At 33.2% G+C, this 23,824-nt stretch overlaps 1 protein-coding gene across 32 annotated transcripts in view; it reads right to left on the reverse strand.

Moving 5' to 3' along the window:
• Positions 1-23,824, reverse strand: part of LOC105330539 (protein unc-13 homolog B) — a 102,197-nt gene that overhangs the window by 57,927 nt on the left and 20,446 nt on the right. For 30 of the 32 annotated variants that reach the window (XR_010715046.1, XR_010715038.1, XR_010715040.1 and 27 more), the window contains 6 exons: positions 21,260-21,359; positions 10,794-10,911; positions 6,210-6,333; positions 2,355-2,422; positions 1,857-1,896; positions 645-1,530 (listed from right to left, as the gene is read on the reverse strand). Coding sequence is in view for 23 of the 32 variants with exons in the window: in XM_066088793.1 (XP_065944865.1) it covers positions 645-1,530; positions 1,857-1,896; positions 2,355-2,422; positions 6,210-6,333; positions 10,794-10,911; positions 21,260-21,359 (1,336 nt within the window). In the remaining 9 variants the exon portion in view is untranslated. Of the gene's footprint in view, positions 1-644; positions 1,531-1,856; positions 1,897-2,354; positions 2,423-5,753; positions 5,762-6,209; positions 6,334-10,793; positions 10,912-21,259; positions 21,360-23,630; positions 23,650-23,824 lie in introns of those variants that run through there. The other 2 variants (XM_066088808.1, XM_066088812.1) reach the window with 2 other exon arrangements.

Here is a 23,824-nt window from a genome sequence, read left to right on the forward strand (position 1 = left end):
TCTTTCTTTAAGTTTTAAAGTGAAGCAAGGTTTATACAATTGAACATCCATATCTAAAATTTATGCTAACAATGATGTCATTAGTTTTCATACCTTTTGGTCTGAAGCACTAATATGATTAATTAGATAATCAAATAGAAATAGCATTTGTATTAAACTATCCAAAAATGTTAATTCCTTGTGCTTCAATGTTATAAACATGCTTTACATTTTCCTGTTTTTTAACTGTTTCTATCACTTCAGGGGACCAATTTGTTTCTTAATTATTACATGTAATTACAAAGTGTAAAATACTTTAACTTTAGTGTTTCTGCTAAGTACTCTCGATAAGTGTACCTTATTGTTTATTATGCCTTCATTGGCCAATTAACATATGACCCTGTTCACTAGTAAGTACCTACCCTTTTTTAGTGTAACTGCATGTACTGTTGACTTTGCCTACATGGGCCTATTGGTCAATGACATAGGTTTGGTAGTAAGTATCTACCCCCTATTAATGTAGCTGTACTGAACTTGACTATGCCAGGGCCTGCTGTTGTATGACATGTTTGGTAGTAAGTACCTACCCTCTATTAGTGTAGCTGTACTGTCGACTATGCCTGGGCCTGCTGTTGTATGACATATGTTCCGTAGTAAGTACCTACCCCCTATTAGTGTAGCTGTACTGTCGACTATGCCTGGGCCTGCTGTTGTATGACATATGTTCCGACTCTGTATCACTCCGCCCTTGAACATATGTGCTTTCCTCATCTTGATAGTACTCCCACTCTCTCCCGTAATCTCTATTCTTGGTGTTGTCGTAGCTCCCTCGATGGTTCTGCGTATAAGAAGGCCGTCGATCATCCACTTGGTCGTAATATTGCTGTCTCTCTCTGCTACTATCTTCACTAAGTGTTCTTTCCATGGAGTGCTGGTCTCGATTACTCTCCTCACTATAAATCCGGTTACTTTCCTCACTATAAATCCGGTTACTTTCCTCACTATATATCCGGTTACTCTCCTCACTGAAAGTTCTATCATAGTGCCTTCCTCTGCTTGAGGACTCTTCTTCACTGAGTGTTCGGCTCATTTCCCTCCCCCCCGAGTAGCTTTCATCTTCCTCACTGAAGCTTCTATCATTAAGCTTTGCACGTTCGTAATCGTCGTACTCCACAGGATCGTAATCTGATCCACGCAAAGAGTAATCCTGATCCTGATCGTAATTCGGATCATCCTGACTCCTCCTCTCGGAGCAGTGAGTCAATTCTTCTTCATAAGATTCATTGTCTGGTTCTGGAGATAGATCCCGCTGATACCGATCATGAAAGTGATGTCCATTTAATGACTCCTCTTCATCAAAACTTTCAAAACGGTCAAATGATCCCTGTCGATCATCATCCAGCCCTCCTCCATCGAATGAATCAAACTGTCCATTATAGTAAAAATCTCTGCTGGGTTCATGCAGAGGAAACTGCTTCACTGAGACGTTGTGTTGGTGAGGAGGGGGGTAGCTATTGTCACTCTTGTAATCACTGTCTTCAGACATCCCAGCTTTAGAGGCAAAACAAAAATATTAAAGCAACCATCAAAGACTGTTAGAAAGATGAATAATAGACCTTTAATTCATTCAACAGATATTGATCAAAATTTATCAGAATTTAATTGCTTCCAAACGATTAAAAAATATGACCTGCAAAAAGAAGCAGAGTTCCCATAATGCAGTGATACTATAAAAGTTTAATCAAACTAATCCTCAACCCTTCTATATGTAAAGTCATAAATGTCTGGAGAATTCCAATAATGAATAGCAATGTGAAGAGTGCTGCATTGGAGTTACTTCCCTTTGCATGTATTAAACGTGCAATAACTGTACTTACATTGAGTGGAATATGTATTTTGGCGCTGTATAGTCATCAACTATAAGATACAGAATTTGATTTTATTTAAAGAGCAAAAATGACGTGAATTTTTTTTTTATATTATTGGCTATTACACAATTTTTCAATATCCTCTCTCTCTCTCTCTCTCTCTCTCTCTCTCTCTCTCTCTCTCTCTCTCTCTCTCTCTCTCTCTCAGATAAGCACATGCTAATTAAAATCATCCATTTCAACAAGACCTTAGACATTTGTTATCATGAAACTATTTACCCATGCATCAAAAGAAGTTGAAAATAATCAAAATATTCATGAGTTATGTAACGCACAACCTAAGAGTAGACAAATGTTGTTTTCAATTAGCAAAGACTGATTGGTCAAAAATAAGAAAGACAGGCCGACTACAATAAAATAGACAGCCCTATGACATATATGTTGCTGTTTGATAAAACAACCTTAAGTCCAAGTTCTTGTTTACAGTTAAAATGGCTCTATTCCTACCTCTTGATCGATGGTGTTGAGAACTTTGAGTTTATTTTCCAATTCTGCAGCTTCAGCCTCTGGGAGATCTGTGTAATACAAAGAGACAGTGTTATTTATCATGTAATGAAAGATTTAGAAAGAAACTTTTAAAAATCTTACATACAGACTTAAAAATTAAGCTGCCATCCAAAAATATTATTCAATCATTTCATGCCTGATTGGAAAAGAGTCAGAACCTTTGTCCAAAGGTATGTAGAGGAGAAACCTCAAGAAACTTATGTTGTCCAAGAACAGAAGAGCACAACAGATTGTTAGGCTTCTTCTATACCAAATGGCAAATTGAGTTTTTACTGTTTTCTTACTTGAAGGGAAATAATTGTTTTATTACATATACCAAATCTACTACTACAATTTGACAAGATTATACTTTGTCTAGTGACTTCACTGTGAATAAAACCTGCTTTCACAAAATTGAAACCGAGCTTTTATATCTTTCTATCATTAATTCAGTAGGAAAAAATTATCAAAGCATCAATTAATGAAAGTACTGAGAGGACTGAAAAATCAAAATCGATGGTAGCTAGCAAACGCTTAATTCAAAGCACTTCATGTAACAAATAAATAGATGTTGAAAGATTATGAAACTAAATGAGGAGTTATCATTTCATTAAAGCAATATGAGATGCAATTTTCAAGCTGAACTTTTTTTTTTACGAAAATGTTATTTTCTAACAAAATGACAAAAAATTTCATGGTTTATGAATTTCTCTTAGCCTTATTTTTGTGGGCAAAAGTCGTTAAGAAGCCTTAATTGAAACAAAATTGAATTATTGTCGTCTTGTACAAAAATTGAACTGCTATATATTCATTAGAAGAGAAATCTTTCCTCTGCCAAATATTAATGATTTTTTCAAATCATATTTATTATAAAAATTTAAGTTACATGCAGACTTTGCATACTAGCAGGTTTTTGCAGCAAAATTAAATTCTAAAAAACGCAGGTCATATTGCTTTAATATTCTGTGACAAGAACAACATTGTGCTTAAACAAAGGAAGCATTTTAAGAGCTCTGCACTGTAATATTGTTGTAACTGTTGGTCACGCAATACACAATAACCCAAATAATCAATCAGAAAACCAGTTAAGCAATATCCATCTATTTGACGACATCAGAGTTTAATCAATGACACTTTCTTGAACTTCCCTCAAAAACTGTGCTCTTTGCTTCTATTAAGCTTCAAAAGAGCCAAAGTTTTTTTTTCTCACCTTTAATATAATGAATCTTTATTTGTTAATGGATGGGCCTATTTTTGCAGGCACTACATCTAAGACGAAAATCAATTTCTAATGTCATCTAGATCACCTTTGTTGTTATCAAATCTAAAGGGAACATTTCATTATCAAACAACTATTTCTTGCCTCTCTTTTAATTCATATATATAGCCCCTGAATCAAAGAATTTTTCTTAAAACGTACTACACGAAACAGTGCACCAAGTTTACAAAAAATACACCCTCTTGAAAATCAATTAAATTCCTCTGCCATTTTTAAATTTCAGTCTAATCGAAAAAAAAAGAAGTTCTTTATTGACTGTTGCTCTCTCTCCCTTAAATCCCTGGATCAAGAAATGCATCTGGAGATTTGAACACTCTCAGAAGTCGAAAAACGTGGAAATTAATGTATGAGCCGAGCAACTTCCAGCCTGTGCCATAGGCAGATCTTTCTTCAGTACAAAGAGATGTCACCAGGATATTGATAAACTTTTATTATTCTTGGCTAATGAAACTGAATCCAGTCTAGACAGCCAGTCAAGCTATCAGACCTACAGCTTCATTGATCACAAAGTTGAGCATTACCCCTGTGCCATGGCCTCCTGGGATGATGTTTAAATGGAAATTTATGCAAACATATCTAGCCCACTTCCATCTTTTTAGGCTAAGTTGTCATAATGATTCTCTACACCCACTAAAGCAAGGAGCTTCCTGACATACAACATACAAACGACAGACAGACCGCTGAGAATTTCTTCTGCTGATCAATTTTTTTTTTTTGGATGGACATATAAAATTCCCTTTGTGTATGCAATTTCACAAAATTTGGTCCACTTGTCAAAAGAAACCTGCAGGTCTCATTCCTCACATTTTGCATGCACAGTCCATATTAAGATTTAATGACTTAATTAAAACGAGTTCCAACCAGACCAAAAACAAACTTTCCATTCCATATATCAGTGTAATCTAAACAATTCATCCATATAAATTGCTTTTTATTAAATTAAAGATTTTCGGATGGGAGATGAATATAGACTCTCTTTAATCAATACTCTTGACTGTAATGATATCAGTCTACTGCAATTTGTACAGGTATCCCAAAAGATGTCTACTTTGGAAGCCTACATTCATTAATAATGGCTTGAAATCCAATATTGGGCCACTCACTTCAGCATACAATACAAGTTATAGGTCAGTACCTTTTTTTGGGTCAATGCAATCTGATTTGCAATATCTAATAAGGATGCATACTTCCAGTTTTATTTGTCCCTTAAGACAAATGACTAGGTTAAAATTGTGTTTTAGTCCATAAAAATTTCCACATTTACGCAGAAACAAAAATTCCCTGGCTTGTTCTTGTTCTGTAAATAATTAACTCTTTTATCATCATTAATATCACCTATCACAAAAACAAACAAATTAGGTATAGACAAGTGGCACAAAATTACTCTGATTCCAAAGCTGAAAATCAAATTTCGACATTCTAATGCAATTGCAGCAGTGTACATCATCGTTGCCTTTCGAAATCGTGCAATTTACAAGTTCATTGCAAATTTTTAGCAATGAGTTTTCAATCAATATTTTACCACTGGTTGCCCTATATTCGGGAATCCCTAAACTATAAATGTCATGATGTTTATCATTCGCCCAGTTTTCAGTCCCTGAAAACACATTTATCTGTCTTTCTCACTGTGTTAAAGAAATTATGGCATCCATCAAATATTAAACAAAGAGAGAGAGGGAGAGAAAGAGTACTAAGCAAAAAATTACTTTTTTCACTCCATGGGAATTTAAGACAGAGGGTAAAGCAAACTTGGCATGTTTTAAATTTCTGTCATTTTTTGTGATTTTAATAAATGTAGTTTGATCCATATCATTCAATGGCAAAAATATTTTTCTTTTTTTTGCTTAAAACTTGAAGGAAAGAATAGATAATTAAAAAAATAATAACTAAGAATACACAGAGATGTACCTTGAAAAAAAATACAATATACCAAATACCATATGGTAAATTGGTAACTCATATGACCATGTAACATATGGGAATTCATACTCTTATGACATCACCATATACTATATGGAAGCTCTCATACTCTACATCACCACATATGATATGGTAGCTTATACTCTACAAAAACCATGTACCATATGGTAACTCGATCATATTCTACATGACCACCTACCATATGGTAACTCATATTCTACATGACCACCTACCATATGGTAACTCATATTCTACATGACCACATACCATATGGTAACTCATATTCTACATGACCACATACCATATGGTAACTCATATTCTACATGACCACCTACCATATGGTAACTCATATTCCACATGACCACATACCATATGGTAGCTCATAGCTGTGTCTACATCACCACATACTATAAAGAAGCTCATATTCTAGAGAACCATGTACCATATGGTTACTCATATTCTACATGACCACATACCATATGGTAGCTCATAGCTGTCTCTACATCACCACATACTATAAAGAAGCTCATATTCTACAGAAATATGCACCATATGGTATTTCATACTCTACGTGACCATGTAACATGAAGTAACTCATGCTCTACAAGACTACGTACCATATGGTAACTCGAATCTAGCATCCAGAAGGATGGTGTGTCCCGTGGGAAACCTGGTGCCTGTGACCTTGCCATTCCTCATTATGAGCTCACTATCCAGGGACAGCCATCTTCCTTCACCCTCCTACAAGTACAAAAGACAATGGATGCAATGATTGTGGCCCCCCAAAATAGAGCAACTTATTTCAAAAAAAATTTTAGCAATGGCATACTAGTAATAAAAATACCCAAGACAATAAAGAACTATATATGATAAGAGTTAAATTTGGCCCCCATAATTCGCCATTTCTTAAATGTTTCGGGTACAATAAAATGTTAACTAATTTTTTAGAAGAGTTTATATAAAATATATTTTTCATCTATTTATTTGAATTATTTGCACTCACTGGCAGTATATGACGTCAGAAGTGACGCCATTTCTATAATTCAATCAAAATCAGCCCAAAATTGACATTTTTCTTATCTATTTACGAATGGGAAATATAGAGCGCATGCTTGAACAAGGAAAATATTTTTGTCACTTATTAGTCTTGGCTAGATACATCTCTGATTAAAATATTTCATTTGTTCAAGAATGCGCTCTATGTTTTCGGAAGGAAAAACTGCTTGAAAACAAGCTGTTTTACGCTCAAAATGCAAAAATGGCGGGAAAAGGTTGTCTTTACAATGTCGTATTTCTAAATTGTGGGCACTTGAACCAAAATGAATATTATGTAAACACATCATATACATACCTGTACTAAGAAAACAAAGAATGATAGTAAAATGATGATGTTCATTTTAGGGGGCCATTTTAGACCCTTATCATATATAGTCCTTTAAAATACATGTATTTTGTTAACAATTAACTGCCTCTCTGTTGTATATTGAATACAATGTTTAGAAGTATTGATAAAACTATTTCATTGGGGAAAAAAATATATAAAACATCCAATATCTGTACATGTAAATTGATAATTATAAAAGCAAGTATTTGGTACATGAACACTTATTGTCTAGCTATTGTAGGTTCCTGTAAGTCGACATAAAGGTAATCAGAAAATTATTTGATGGTTTAAATCGGCAGACATTATGGTCAGATAAGTTAATTAAATCCCTCCCACAGACCATTAGACAGGTTCAGCTTGGATACGAGGGGACAAGTCGATTCAATGACTATTGGTTGCATGAGGTCTGATCTATCAAGAGATGGAGACTCATTTCAATTAACCAGGCAGCAGGATCCAGACCAAAACAAGCAATGTTAATAACTCATTACTGAAAATGGCCAGGCACTTTCGGAGAACAATTTTTCTGAGAGAGAAGGAAAATAAGCTCAGTTAATCCGTAGATTTTTTTTGATTTTCTTTGGGGGGGGGGGGGGGGGGTAGGGGGGGTAGGGGGAATTCATTTGTGGTTTGTTGTTTACCTTTTTTTTTTTTCAATTTTCCCAATAGGTTCCTGTTAAATACAGATAAGAGGGATCAATAAATGTATTTATAGGAACTTGGATTCTCTGTAGTTTTTTTTTTTTCAATTTTCCCAATAGGTTCCTGTTAAATACAGATAAGAGGGATCAATAAATGTATTTATAGGAACTTGGATTCTCTGTAGTTTTCTAGTTAAGTGTCACCAAACATGGGATCTCCCCATCCATCCCAACCCTTTAGGGATTATCCTCAAAGAATCAATTGTCATTAAAGAATTCTGTATCCTGATAAGGAAACAATAATCTGGCAATAAATATTGAACTCATTTGCATATCAAGCATCTCACATCTTGACTGAGCTGCAAAATGATCACTAGATAATGTCTCTGCCTTTCTATTGTGATGGATGCTTCAGATTCTTCCATTTTTCACCCACGACTTATGGAGCTTAAAGAACTGGCCAAAGATCTGGTTTCATCTTTCTGTGTAGTCCATCAATCTTTAACCATGCAACGGCTGTATACATGTATATGTATTTGCATTTTTTTCAGCTAGATGCCAGATTTAAAAAAACATTTTATAGAGACAGCCTGAGGGTTCAAAAAAAAAAAATCTTGAGATCTTTGACTTTGGCTAGGAAGTATCGATACCTGTGCACGAACATCCATCAATATGGGATCTTAGAAACTACCATTATCCTATCTTGATTTACTGCTGTAATCAAGTTAATGATAGTTCTTCCATGATCATTAAATGGAAGATGTTCATGGAAAAGATCTATCTATATTCAGAAAAAGAACTCCAAAATTCTGTTTGCATGCATGTACAGCTGATTTTTTTCAATTCTTCCTAGCTATTACTGCACATGTGGCACTTTAGTGAAAAACATGATATACAGAAGACAGTGTACACAAAAAAGTCCCAGACACAATATTGGAAAAAAAAATAATTATCAATTGCTTCCTAAAAAATTACTTAAAATTTTTTTTCAGATTAGATTTAATAATGGATTATTATAATATTCAAGTTTATAATGGCACTTAAGCTTATCATTTTACTACCCAGGCAATTTTATCTGGTGAGAAATAAATTCCCAATCACAATTAATCTGAACAAGAAATCATTTTCTGACAGTAATTTTATCCAATTGGAATCCATCTTGCAATAACCTACTGTTTATAAGTTCAGATAAAATTGTAATGAACAGTTCAGACATTGACACCAACAAGTGCAGATGTTTCTGAAATTGTTCGGCGTTGGTCAGCCTTTATCAAGATCTTGATGGCTATAATATGATCAAGTTTTCATTGATGATTACAGTATTTCATTCCCTCCTGGATGGTCTTTCACCAAAGACAATCAGTTCCAAGTCTCTTGCTGCATGGGGAAATAATTGTTCCAAATCATCTTAGTTGTAATACCTGTGCTTTAAAATACTGTAAACGTATTAAATTTGGCTGTACATTCTATTTTTTATAAGTTTTTTGGAAGAAGGTGGCTTCCGCTAAATCAAGTACATCACTAAATTTCAAACGTATATGTATAGATAAATAGGAACATTCAGATATAAAGGGCTAAATCAAATCCAGGCTTATCTGTTGCAAAATCATTTTTCGCCAAATATTGTACATCCTCATTATAGTACGTTTACAGTATCTGAATCAAGTGTCATGCTTACTGACATGATTTTCTCAGTGTTTTTTTTTTATGGGAAAAAAATTATACAGATCTACCTCAGATCTTGATTATGGTATTCTACTTCTAGCTCCCCCCCCCCACCCCCCCCCCCCACCCCCCACCCCCCAAAGCCATATAGAAAACTCATGCAATCTTAAACCTCTATGGAGATCCTTGGTTTATATGAATTTGATTCAACTCGTTTGGAAAATTAGTCATCATATACGGAATTCTTTTATAGGAGAACTCTAAAGATTAGTTTATGGTGCATTCATCATTTGACAAGGAAGTTCACATAAAATTCAGCTAGTCATTTATAAAGGTATTAGGAGCAATCACTTTTACCAACAACCAAAAAATAGAAGAAAAAGCCGCTGGTCTGATTAGATTCGACTCATCTGGAGAACTCTTCACTGGAAGCTGTTCGTGTCAGCGCAGAACTTGGTATTAATGAGAATTAAGTGGTGCTTTTATGGATTATTCCTGGAAAAACGCTGTTCCCTCACTCATCTTCAAGTTCCTATATACATCTGTCTACCAACTAGTTCGTCAAAGAACATTTCTAGTCTTAGATAAACAGAACATTTCTCCAGACTCCTGCCACCATTCATTATTTGCAAAAATCTGTTAATATTTTGACCAGCTTAGGAAGAAGCCTCTTTTAACAAATCTGTTGCAGTTATCTCTTATATTTCCCGAAAAAAGTGTCTCAGTCTATATAATTTTTCTCGACAATTATTGTTGGTATCTATTTGCTACTCAAGCAAACAGATCGACCAATACGCTTCAGCTACATGAATTCTAGATGAATCAATCATATATATATATGTACGGTATACCTTAGTTGATTGATTTATTGAACTGATTTTCTTGTCCCCTCCCCAAAAAAATCTCTTCCTTTACCTTCAGATTTCATGTTCTGCAAAATCTGGTTTATATAAAACCAATGTACATTACAAGTAATGTGTATATAGAATCATCACACTGATGTTTTGATCTCAGCCTTGTTATCAACTCAAGTGGTAAGCATCGGCCAAAACTCGAAGAGTTTGAGTCAATACTGTCCAAGGGCAGTTAATACAAAGGCCCTGGCATATCAAACCAATATATAACTAAAAGCCAGGAACTTTTAAGGCCCAAAAAAGTTCAGGTCAGCAAAGAGGAGGGCAAGTTTAAAGGAAAGGATGGGAGGGAGGGCGCAGTTAGAGATGTTTTGAGGTCATATATTTAGGAAGGGAGAGAAAAGGGAAGGGGAACTGTGAGCCTGAGTTGGCTTACTGAGTTCAGAGACATTGTTTTGAGGACAAATTATACAGAAAAGAGCTGGGAAACTGGGATTGAGTTAGGTTACTAAGTTCAGAGACATTGTTTTGAGGAGAAATTATACAGAAAAGAGCTGGGAAACTGGGCTCAAGTTGGTTTACTGAGTTCAGAGACATTGTTTTGAGGACAAATTATACGGAAAAGAGCTGGGAAACTGTGAGCTTGAGTTGGCTTACTGAATTTGAGTGGTGAATATCCCTCAATGGGAGCCAATGGAGACCCAGCAGCTTATCCCACAGCATGCCTTTATTCCAGATCTCAATGATCAAACCAGTGTCCAGGCAATTTGTTTCACTACAAAGAGAAAACAATGTGTTAAGGTTAAACCCAAGTGTATAATAATTCAATATTATGAGGAAAGACTCATTTGAACATCTAGATCTGGGTATTTAAGTTATATATAAGCATTGTTAGTCCCCTACCGGTTTTCACCGGAGGGGACTATAGCTTTCCTCTGCATCCGTCAGTCCGTCTGTCTGTCTGTCCGTCCGCCCCTCTGTCTGTCTGTCCGTCCATCCGTCTGTCCCACTTCAGTTTTCCACACTTTTTTTCTTTATGCGTTTGAGGAATAATATGAAATTTGCTAAACAGCTTCAAAATGTCAAACTATGGATCAAGTTTACACTTTTGTAGCGTCTGGTTGACATATTTTTTGAGAAAATCAATTTTTTATATTCCAATTTCTTAATGTTCGGGTTTGATATTCTATATTACAGTGCATTGTTTTCACAATTTCCACAACCCGGTAGGGGACATGTATTGCTTATGCAATACTCTCAGAATGCTTGTTACATTTAGTATTGTATACGCTTTTGAAAGTATAATTCATTTATTTTAACCAAATAAAATGTATCCATTCGAATAAGCACAATTAAGAGCTAATGGCTGATTTTATTAATGGAAGGAATGTGTTACTGTAAACTTTAAAAATCTATGGCGCACTACAAATTTTTGCATCTTTGACTCAACCTCCCCTGAGGTCTATAAAATTAAATAGTGAGCTAGCAATTTTTTCAAATGTAATATGTATTCAGTTTCTTCAAGTTACAAAACAATAACCTTGGCCCTTTTTTAATACTAGATGTGTGCTCTTATGTAAGTCACAGACGGTCGATTCTGTTGTTTACACAATTACATAGTATCAGTATTTCAAGAGTTAATAATTGCGCCAAATAAACATGGATTAAATAATTCAATTCATTGCTGATTAGTACCTACCATTTTCAAATGTATTCTGTATGTGCATAAGTAAAGGTAATAAATGAATGAATCCAAGACATTTTTCCATCTATGTTATATGTTTATATGTCTTGATTTAATCACTCTGCAGAAAGCAATTCATTAAGTTAAAAGATAAACAGCCTCAGGTCCAGAACTTTTATTGCACCATGTTGGGTTCTGTATATTACAATAAACAAACCAATCTCTTTTGTGTTGCAATAAACAAACCAATCTGAATTAAAATGCAACTATAAGCACAAGGGGTTCATATGATTGATTATATTGCATCTGGAAAACAACATTTATTGCAACAGGTGCTCATAAACTACGGCTGATGGTGATCAAGTTTAAAGGGCCGTTTTTCGATACAGTGGAGCCTGAACCGGTGACATTTGCTTAAACAAACACCTGTGCAATCAGCGAATGTTTAAGGTTGACAATGTGTCACATGTTTATATCTGACAATGTGTTACATTTTGTTGCTTAATTATCCCTGAATACTATTCTATGGTGACATTAAGAGTCTGAGTTAACATACCATAATTACGAGATAAAATCAATGATTATAACCCATTGTCTGTAACAGCAGATGAACTGTCTCTCTCACTCTTTGACTTTCCTCTCTATCCTAGTTTTTTTTCTCTATTTCTCATTCTTTATTTATATACACATTTAATTTAATTTCTTTCTTTTTTTTTAAAAAGGGGGGGGGGGGGGGGGGTTTGTTTTAAAATATGTAATGTATATATAGAATCATCACACTGACATATGTAATGATAGATATCATTAATTAGTCTTAGAGTGCATACCATAGTGCCCATTTGATATTAAAATTCAAATAAAGTATTTAATCACGGGTATGATTCTCAGTTGTCTCAATTATCTTATGTCAAAATCTACAATATCAAATTGCAGCATTAATGTTTTAGAAATGCATACATTGTAAATTCCTACCGACACATACTGTAAATTCCTTATATTTCGTAAGTACTAAATTTTGCGATCTCACTGGTTTGTATCAAATCGCGAGAATGTAAAATCGCAAATGAGCAACTTTTTTCCTTAATTCTTATTGTTCTCAACTCTTAAAAAATAATGGCGAAATTTTAAAATTCGCTAAGGGTGTTTCTCGCGATTTTACGCAGATATTAATTCCTCACGTTTATTTAGGAATCTACAGTACACGTTCAGCCTTAATTTTTCCAAGATATTAGGTAAACTTGATCTAATCTTGCACCAATACAACATTAATTGTCATGGTTATGCATTAGCACACATTGTCCATTAATTCAGATCATTAAGAAATATTATTAACTAATAATTAATATACATAAGGTAAATGAAAAATCTATTTCATGTGTAACTTGGGTTCTCACACCCCCCCCCCCCCCCCCCCCAAATATCTGAGTTTGTTATCAAAGCTAACTCTGGTAAATGGTGAAAAAAAAATCTTCTCCCAAAATAGAGAAAATTGATTTCTGGTTTGTCCAGTTTAATACGTCAAATGGAAAATAACTTAATTTGTTCTATGAGCAATCACACCATGAAAACACAATGGGGAAAAAAAACTATACAAATTCAATGATTTGAAATGGCGCAGAGCCCATTGCTACAGTGATAGTGAAACAATGTCATTTCTTTCCATCAGACAAGCCATAAAATAGAGTCTGATTGCTTTTATAAAGTAAATGACGAAATGACTTTCGTGTCCTAGGTTTCCACCTTTCCCCTGAAGGTTAGCAGTCACATAATCAGGTTTTCTGAAAGAAAACCTTCCAAAACCATTCAAATTTCCTCTCTGAAGACAAATCCACAGTAATGAACAGTCGTAAAGGTGAAACTGAGGTAAAGTCATTTGGAAATCTGTTCACTGTGGATTCCTAAATAAACGTGAGGAATTAATATCAGTGTAAAATTATGAAAAAGCATATAACCCTCGCAGATTATGAAATCTTGCTTTAATTTTCCAGAGACTTTTAAACATCTTGAAATTAAAACCATTCATTAATTCAGTCCTTGCAATTTTACATCTTGAAATTTGATACAAAGCAGCCAAGTCCCGAATTTAGTACTCCCATAAAATATAAGGAATTAATCTACAGTACTTTGACACAACAAGAATGAAGTCAATTTCAAAAATGATTTTTTTATACTGCATACTTTTCTATATTCGTTTTTAAAGAAAAAAAATTTAATTTGAGATTTTAATTTAAAACAAAATTAAAATCATAAATGTAATTGAATTTATCAGAATTATGTACATAATGATCTTCTATGTTCATAAGTTTTATTCTGACTACAGTGTAAAAGTTAAGACACAGAATATGTCTAAAATTAGATCAACAGGTTACACTAAAATAGATATATACATTAACATTCTTGTTGAACGTAATGCAATGCCAGTTTGGCTTTAAACTTTTCTACAAACTGAATATATCATATATATGCACCCTATATATTGCTAAATATGACCTAAATTCTGCCCAAAATAAGGAAGAAATTACATTTATTTACAAGCAAAAGATTTGCAATATGGCCATATAATGGGAGTTAATGTATCTATAGAGAAATTTCTTCTTTTTATCTCCATCAAATTAAGTAAATTGTTGGTCTCAAATGTTCCAAGGTGAGGTATTCTGGCACTGAAAGGTCTCTATTACTCAAAAGTACATTCTAACACTGCGCCATGATTTCGTGCTTCGTGTGTCATCAATACACCACTGTGGCAGTTATATGACCCAATACCCAGATCACTAACATTGCATGTATCATCTTATTTCTACAAGTCCCTGTCTGACAGCATATAGCATTGTATCAATTATCATGTTATGCAGTGAAACCCCTGACAATTCAGCAGTCTTCCTGATGAATTATTTAGCTCACAGCCACCAACTTCAGACTATACATAAAAGGGTGGATTGCGTCTTGCTTTGATTCTCTCTCTCCCTCTCAATCTTTTCAATATTTACAGAAATAACCTACATTTGTGAGGCAAAGAAAGTGTTAAAAAAAAAAGAATGGCATTCATTATTCAGATGCAGATTGTAAATTCATTTGGATGAAACAGAATTCTGAATTGAATACGTTAATTCTGTGCTTGGTTACAAGCGAATTTCTACTTTTAATTTTATTTCTACTATCTTCTAATCAAATGGACTGAATATGTATCGGAGGAGATTAATCAAGTCTGGTCTGTAATTTCTGAGCAGCTAGCTAGTGTGTGTTCAGTAAAAAGGATTATCTATATATGGATCAAGGACTATAAAAAAAAACAAGGGGAAGGAAGATAGACATTTTACAATTCATCCTGTTGTTTTATAGACACTCCTAATCTTAAACACTTATTTTTGTTCAGTTGATCCATGGAATCAAATGTTCATCACATTACTAAAATAACGTGACAACAGATTTTATTGACAGGACCATGATCTGCAAATTATGTATCATAGAAAGTAGGAAATTGACAATTTAGAAAATTGAGGCCAAACAACTTTAACAAAACCTGTGTATATAAAAACCAAATTGTTTCTAGAATGAATAAAACCTAGTAGCTAAGATTTTTCTTTTCCAATAATTATATCTGAGAACTATAAGAAAGGAATTTACTTGACCAAGTTTGAAAGTATGTACAGTATAAAGAAAGAACTTGAGATGATTTGATGGACTTTTGCTTCCATAACAGTCAACAATTATTGGACATTGATTGGGTAGCAGTCAATGATATCCGGTAGAGCTACATATTGATTTACCTCTAACCACCAGGAATCACAACATATAATGAAGACAAACCAGGACCGTCCACATGGGATAGGTTTACTGCTCAATCCAGGGCAATTAAACTAAAAAAAAAAAATGTCCACCGCAAATTTGGTACTGTTCTCTTACGCTTCTAAGACTTATTGTACGTTCCATATTTTAAAAAAATTGACCTCTGATAGATTTATTGAACAGACTCTAATTAAGAACCATTACATTGCAGTCATCAATATAAGAAAAACACAAAATCACAACTGTTTGCCAAAACTCAAGACTAGCTACGGTTCAACCTGGTGGCTTGTTTGGAGTTCAAATGAGCCGGATTGTCCTTGACTAAATGTTACTATATATACCCGATATACTCAAAAATCAATTTTGTTACATGAGGCAGTAGAATCTGTAGGGATATACAGGGTAATAAGATACAAAAGAGGGCAATACAATTGCGCCTATATCCTTTGATAATTGTATCATTATTGCAGAGTTTACTTGAACCTTGGCAACAAGTACATAGAATTAAAAGATTAATCCTTGCACTTGATGGTAACTTGAAAAGAATGTGGGTTAGAGAAGGGGTTATTTGCTAAAGTACCTTTGTGGGAATACAAAACCATTTTTACTGATTATAAACGGTATATTGCCACCTGGGTGATAGTTTATATTAAGAGTGTATAGTGCAATGCAAACCTTCAGGCTTCAATCGGGTAGAGTGCACTTATTTATTACAAATATGATACAGAGTAATACAATATCATACTTGGAGGATAGTTTGGCAAATTTTGTTCAATTTTTAGAAATACCAAGCACTAAATATTTTGGCCAGTTTTCACTTCAATTTTAAAAACTTTGTTGAAAATTTCTCTGTGGAAATATGCATGGGCACTCTATATTTTGGTGTCACTATTTCTTTTGCCATATATTCACCAACTTTTACAGGATGCAAAAAAAATAATAAAAATCTGATAAATCCAGGTACATCCAACAACGTATAATAATAAGAGCTAGTTAGATAACCTGAGAAGACACTTCTGGGAGAGTTAAGGTTGGACTTGGCATACTCACAGAGTGTGAAGAACATAAAACTCTTATTTCTGCAAACACAAAATCCAATATCATGAACACCTATACGATCATTTATTGCATGTTATATCATAAGTTATAAACTAAATCCTGGCTTTAAATCATATATTATATAATATATATTTCAACATATATATATATATATATATATACTGTATACAGGGAAATATTCGTCCCTGTTTTATTTTTACCCCATTTGCTCTCGTTGTCGGCGGGCGAATTTGAGACTGGGCGAACTCCAATGTTGCGTAATATCTCTCTTTAAACACAACTGTGTCTGGGCGAATTCAAGATGGGGCGAAACTGTTTGCAAGTGTAGAAGGGCGAAAATTACACGAGGCGAAAATAACCCTGTATACAGTAAATATATTTGCATGGAATTAGTAATTTAAATTGCCAAAGGATTGTTTCATTTAATATGCATGCTTGAGTCTATGAAGATATGCCGAAACTTGAATATCAATAACAGCAGTAACACCATATATGGAAACACCATAAAGTGTGATAGGCAAACTGCAGCTGCAGTATCTAAAAGTAATGAAAGAAAATCTCTTGGAGACATTTTTCAATATAATCTTGTCTCCTTTATCAGACATTTAGCGAGGCAGAATGATGAAGGTTGGAAATTGATTGACAGATATCTCTAAAGCTGGCCCAACATTACAGCGTGAAATTTCCATGCAAGCTCTAAGCATATTGCAGAACACTGTTGTAATGTCAGTAGGAGCGATTCATATCAGATAATCATTTTCACAGCATTACTTTCTGGAAAAAAATTGTTTTTATTTTTTTCTGAAGTCCTGTGAATGGAAATATTGAACCTTTTTAAGAATTATATTCATTTCATTTTCTATTATAGATCCAAAATTCTTTCAAAGTTAATTCCTAATACAGTAAAACACGGTTATAAGGAACATGCTTATAATGAATTGACGCTTATAGCGAAGTGATTTTTATTCCCCATGACTTTATTACATGTTGTAAACTTGGAAGACATAACAAATTACCCTTATAACGAAGCAAAATCACCTGTCCCTGGACCTTCGTTATAAGCGTGTTTTACTGTAAATACTGAGAATGAAAATTTTTATCAATGGTTAAGGAAAAGGAGAGTCATATAACCCTAAGATGATTGCAAAACTTAAGAAATAGTTAAATCAGCAGCTATGAAAACATTGACTTGAAAAGCAACACTATAATGAATAAAACAAAATTCAGCACATATTAGCTATTTGCGCATGTTTTAATCAGCCTTATATACAGCTGCTTCTGATGCAAAAGAAACTCCATCCCTTATTCTGAAAGCCATCATATATTATTGATGAAATGTACAACACACCACTCATTAAAACCTCCACATAAACAATTTGATAGAAGATCCACATACCAAATTTTTCTCTAAAGAGCCTTCCAGATTACTAGTCCCACCAGAGACCAATAAAAGGCATTGAGCCAGAAAGTGATAAACTGCTTGTCAATTCCTCACAAAAAAGGGTATTAGTATTACGCAATGGCCTACCCATGCTGCAAGATGTGTTTCACATTGAATCTGGATGGCAAAACCCTACTCATATACATGTAATTCAACCAAATCATACCTTTTATTAATTGATAGCTACATGTACACTGCAACATCAAGGTGTACGTCACTTACTTTTGAAATAATATAGTTCTTACTTACTAATGGGTTAACCCTGATGTAACAGATTAAAAATCCATCCTGAATTTTGCAAGACCATATCAAAACTCCCAAAATCATAGCAAAGGTACATTAATTTATTTCAAATTGTTATCCTGTGCATAATGAACATCCTTTCATTTAAATTAAACAATAACCGTATATCCAGGTTTTTTTCGTGTGTCACAAAATTTGCTAAAAATGGGTAAAATGTGTAGCATTTTAAATTTGTGTTAGTCATTTTTAGCAATTTAAAACATTTCTTAGAGAAAATGATACAGGATAAAATTTCTGCATATTCAATAATTTGCGATTTAAAAGAGATTGCGAAAAGCGAAAATTAGATCATGGCGTAACTTAATGGACATACAGTACTGTATTTTAGGACCCTGAACACAGATAAATATCTATATATGGGTGACTTTTACATATACATGTAATGCTAGACTCTATGATATAAGAGATATTTTGTGAATTCAAAGGTCTAGTCAAAATTCAAGTCTGAAATTAATTGTATTTTTGAAATTATAATAAATATACAGAAAATTAGTGTTCTTCTTGATGTGACAGTGCAATATTAACACACATAAAATTACTTGAACTAATATTCCATTGCGCATTTTGTTTTATTATCCCAGTACTTTTATGTTAAATACTGAAACCTGATTGGTTTAGACGCAGTTGATAATCCGTTCTATTACCCTCAGCATTAGCAACACACTTACCAACGGGTAACATAATGAAGTGTTACATGAGCGTAAATTATGCGCGTACTTTTGCTGTTATCGATTTTATTTTATTTTTTTTTAAATCAAAATATACAAATTTTTGAAATTTCATGTTTAAAAGTCATTTCTGCATGCCATTTATCCAGTTTTTTGCCACTCTGATCCCTATAATAGACTGCAAATTTTTTTTTGTAATTTCTATAACCATGAGTACTGTGATTTTAAATCATATTCATCATACAATTAAGACTCAATAAAAAATAATAGTTTACAAAATGGTGAAGTGACCCTAAGGAATATATATGGCTAAAAATTTCAATGGAAATTCAAATAATCTTTTTATGTACCAATTTATGAGTTTCCATTTTTTTGGCATAACTTTAAAATTTTACTTAAGTTCTTGCTGATATAATCATAGTTTTGTGCTGAAAAAGATGCATACAATGTCAACTTTTGCATGGTCATAAACCTTTCTCACATTCAAAACTTTATACCTAAAAGTGTCATCACAATAATAAAAATTAAACTTTTGATCTTACTGTTATATTCATAAAAAATTACGCATACAGTGTTGCCTCATTATTCTGTTCACCTTTAGTCGTCAAGATTAATAAAGCATTCCAAAATTAAGTTACCAGCAACACCAATAAAGTTTGAATGTATAAGAATATTTTACATCATTTGAATGCTTTGCAAGATAAGTAATGATGAAAAGATCTAGAAACCATATTTGCTATAAATCTCATACCAATATAACTGAGACATATACTCAGACAATGAATTTGTAAAGATAAAATGTATTTTAAATGTTTAAATGCAATTCTTTTAGTATTTTTTTTTAGGAATGTACCGGTATATCACAAACTGGAGCCCGGTGACCCAAATCTCCTTCAAGAGCACATTCTTCCTATTAGATTTCTCAAGAAGGTGTGGCAATGAAAATATCAGTTTTTATAATTTTTACAAGAACTGCACTTTGCCAACTACATTATGTATGTTTATGTACATTGATTTGTGATAGCTAAAGTTGGATTTTATCTCATTTAAATATATTTACATTTGCAAATATGTATCCTTATATGAACCCATAAAATAGCAAAAACATTCAATTATGTGTGAACTTTTTCATGAAAACATAATTACCGCATATGAGCTTATCGTTTGACAGTTGAATTATTGTTAACATATAAAACACTGTAATCTTAATATTTCTGACTGATTTGCCTTTATCAAACATTTATATATAAAGTAATAAACAGTAAGTTTAAAAAGTTCATGGGATATGAACTTGGTTGGTACGAGATCAAATCTACTGAGAAGCCCTTCCAGCTTCACAGGATTTGATCATGTGACCAACCAAGTTTATATCCTGATCAAATCTTATGAGAATTAAACCCTTTGGGCTTCACAGAATTTGATCACATGACCCACCAAGTTCATATCCCGGTGAACTTTTTAACATTTGGTTTATTTCTTAAATTAAACAAGCAATGATGATAATAAGTGACAATTCCCTCTTGATCTTTCATTCATATTCGATCTGCAAATAAGGTTCACCAAGCAATCTCTATATCGCAAATAACAGCTTGAAAAAGTTTATTTGACAGACGTAGAAATGTAATAGCCCTGTGTATTTTACTCCTGATCAATCTGTACTAAACAATCCCACAGTGTACCTTATTTACCTTCATCAAAAAAGATTAGAGGCAAATATTGGGATAATTGATTTGCGGAAAAAGGGGACTCAGGGATTTATGTAGGTTAATTGACCTTTGATTGACCACCTGGACATCAGTGCAAAAAGTTTGATTACAACATGATTATGCAGAAAACTTGAAGTAGGAAGGGAAAGAATTATTCTGCCCTTGCACATCAGATCATATAGGGCTATGAAATATCTTTTGGTTCTCTAAATATGCAAACTTGTTAGCATATATTCCTTATAAGGGTAAGGATGCAAGTTTTCATGTTCCAATCTTGTTGGAATACCCGGTAATTGATCAGTTATTATTCAATTGAGTTAACTGTCATAACTGTTTTGAACAAACCCTACTTTTTTAACCATCTGAAAATGAGATATTCCAATTTTATCCTTTAAATATATTGATCATGCCAAAAATAATAATAAACCATGTTCTCTAACTTGAATTTTCAATATCGTAATTTAAATGCAACTTACAACATAAAATCCTGCTCCCAGCATGGATTATTCCCCTTGACTTGGATGGTAGTTGATTTGACATTCTGTAGTTTCAGTGTAACATAAGTATTGAACCTCTCTGAAATAAAATTGATGATAGAAAATATCAATATCCATTGTTAGTATACAAAATCAGTATTTTCCCATTAAAAAAATTATCCGCTTTCTGCAATCTGAATCAGCCATATAGGTAACAGTTATCTTATAAATTTATGTTATATCGATATATCATAAAAATTAAAGATAATCTTTTATAAGATAACAATATGTTGCCTATGCATATAAATTTAAACCTTAAATTATCAAACATTTCAAACAATTCTATGTATGATTACTAAACAACAATAAAAAACAATTAACCATAATCCAGAGACCTTACATTGAAAAACCTTGACGTCTTAATTAAAGTAAAATAATAATAACCATTTACCAATTGAAATGATTATAATGGATTCAAATGATTCAGTTCAACTTTGGAAGATGTACATGTAGTTAAGGTGGCTCACTACACCTTGAAATATTTTCTCAAGTCAGCAAAAAATTACTTGATTATGATAGATATCATAATGGATAAGAAGTATTTAAGTCAAATAGGCCAAAATAATTGCAATTTCAGTTAAAAAATTACATTTTCGAATATTTAATTCAGTAAACATGAACAAATTAATGCTCCAGGCGGATTCGAACTCATGATCTGCAGTTCAGAAGCCCAATAGTTTAGCCACTGATCGAGCTATGACGAAATGCAAACAAATTGAAACAATATAAACAGTTGAACAAAATATTTAAATCGCCATTTTGTGATGAAGTGTCTTTAAAAGTATAAGTCTGCGTGTAGTGAGGTACCTTAAAACTAACAATAGATTAAAAAAAAAAAACTTTTCAAGACACCTGAAAAAAGATATTTCAATTCAAAAATTATCACTGAATGGGAATTATTAAAAGGAACAATACGTAAAATATTTAAAATTTAAAAATAGAGGTTTATACAAGAGAAAAGCTGTCAATGTGACAGCAAACCGGGTTTTCTTTTATGTGAACTGTATCCATAATCCTATCAACACGTATCCAGTGAAATGGAGTACCCTATATGCAACATTTTGCCAAAAAATGACTAAGTTCAAAAGCTAGTATTTTTTTCATAAATTATCGGAAATCAAAATCCTAGCAATATGCACACCTCTGATATATGTACAATTGATCTGCAAAAGAACAACTTCCTATCTTAAAAACTGTAGGAGGAGTTATCCGTACAATGAGGGTACCCTATATGCAACATTTTGCCAAAAAATGACTAAGTTCAAAAGCTAGTATTTTTTTCATAAATTATCGGAAATCAAAATCCTAGCAATATGCACACCTCTGATATATGTACAATTGATCTGCAAAAGAACAACTTCCTATCTTAAAAACTGTAGGAGGAGTTATCCGTACAATGAGGGTACCCTATATGCAATATTTTGCCAAAAAATGACTAAGACCAAAAGCTGGTATTTTTTTCATAAATTATCAGAAATCAAAATCCTAGCAATATGCACACCTCTGATATATGTACAATTGATCTGCAAAAGAACAACTTCCTATCTTAAAAACTGTAGGAGGAGTTATCCGTACAATGAGGGTACCCTATATGCAATATTTTGCCAAAAAATGACTAAGTTCAAAACCTGGTATTTTTTCGATAAATTATCGGAAATCAAAATCCTTGCAATATGCACACCTCTGATATATGTACAATTGATCTGCAAAAGAACAACTTCCTATCTTGAAAACTGTAGGAGGAGTTATCCGTACAATGAGGGTACCCTATATGCAAAATTTTGCCAAAAAATGACTAAGTTCAAAACCTGGTATTTTTTCGATAAATTATCGGAAATCAAAATCCTTGCAATATGCACACCTCTGATATATGTACAATTGATCTGCAAAAGAACAACTTCCTATCTTGAAAACTGTAGGAGGAGTTATCCGTACAATGAGGGTACCCTTTTGGCAGCCGCCCGCCCGCCCGCCCGCCCGCCATTTTCACCATTTTAATAACCGGATTTTTCCGTTGGAAAACCCGGTTAAAAATACCAATAAAACCTGGAGAGTAAACAAGATAACTCATATGATTCAGAATATCTTAATAAAGAGATTTATGAATTAAAAAATACATATACAGTCAAACTTTGTTATCTCAAACTAGATGGGACTGTTTAAAAACTTCGAGATATTCGAGTATTCGAGAAATCGAGGGTAAAATAAGTGGTTGGGACTTACAAATCACTTCAACATATCCACTGTATTCAAGATATCACTATCAGAGTTCGAGATATCGAAGTTCAACTGTATATAGAAATTAAAGTACTTAGATCTGTATGATGAAATCTGTCCTACAAAAAAAGCACCAATACTAATATCATTTAACCAGTTGTGACTGAGTTTTTAAAATGCGTAAGAAAATAGATCTATGAGAACACTTTACTCGTATTGTTATATCCCATATAGTTATACATGTATGTTGTTTCAATTGTCATATAATCTTATTTTTTAATTAATTTT

Source organism: Magallana gigas, chromosome 6, assembly GCF_963853765.1.
Source record: "Magallana gigas chromosome 6, xbMagGiga1.1, whole genome shotgun sequence".
NCBI lineage: Eukaryota > Metazoa > Mollusca > Bivalvia > Ostreida > Ostreidae > Magallana > Magallana gigas.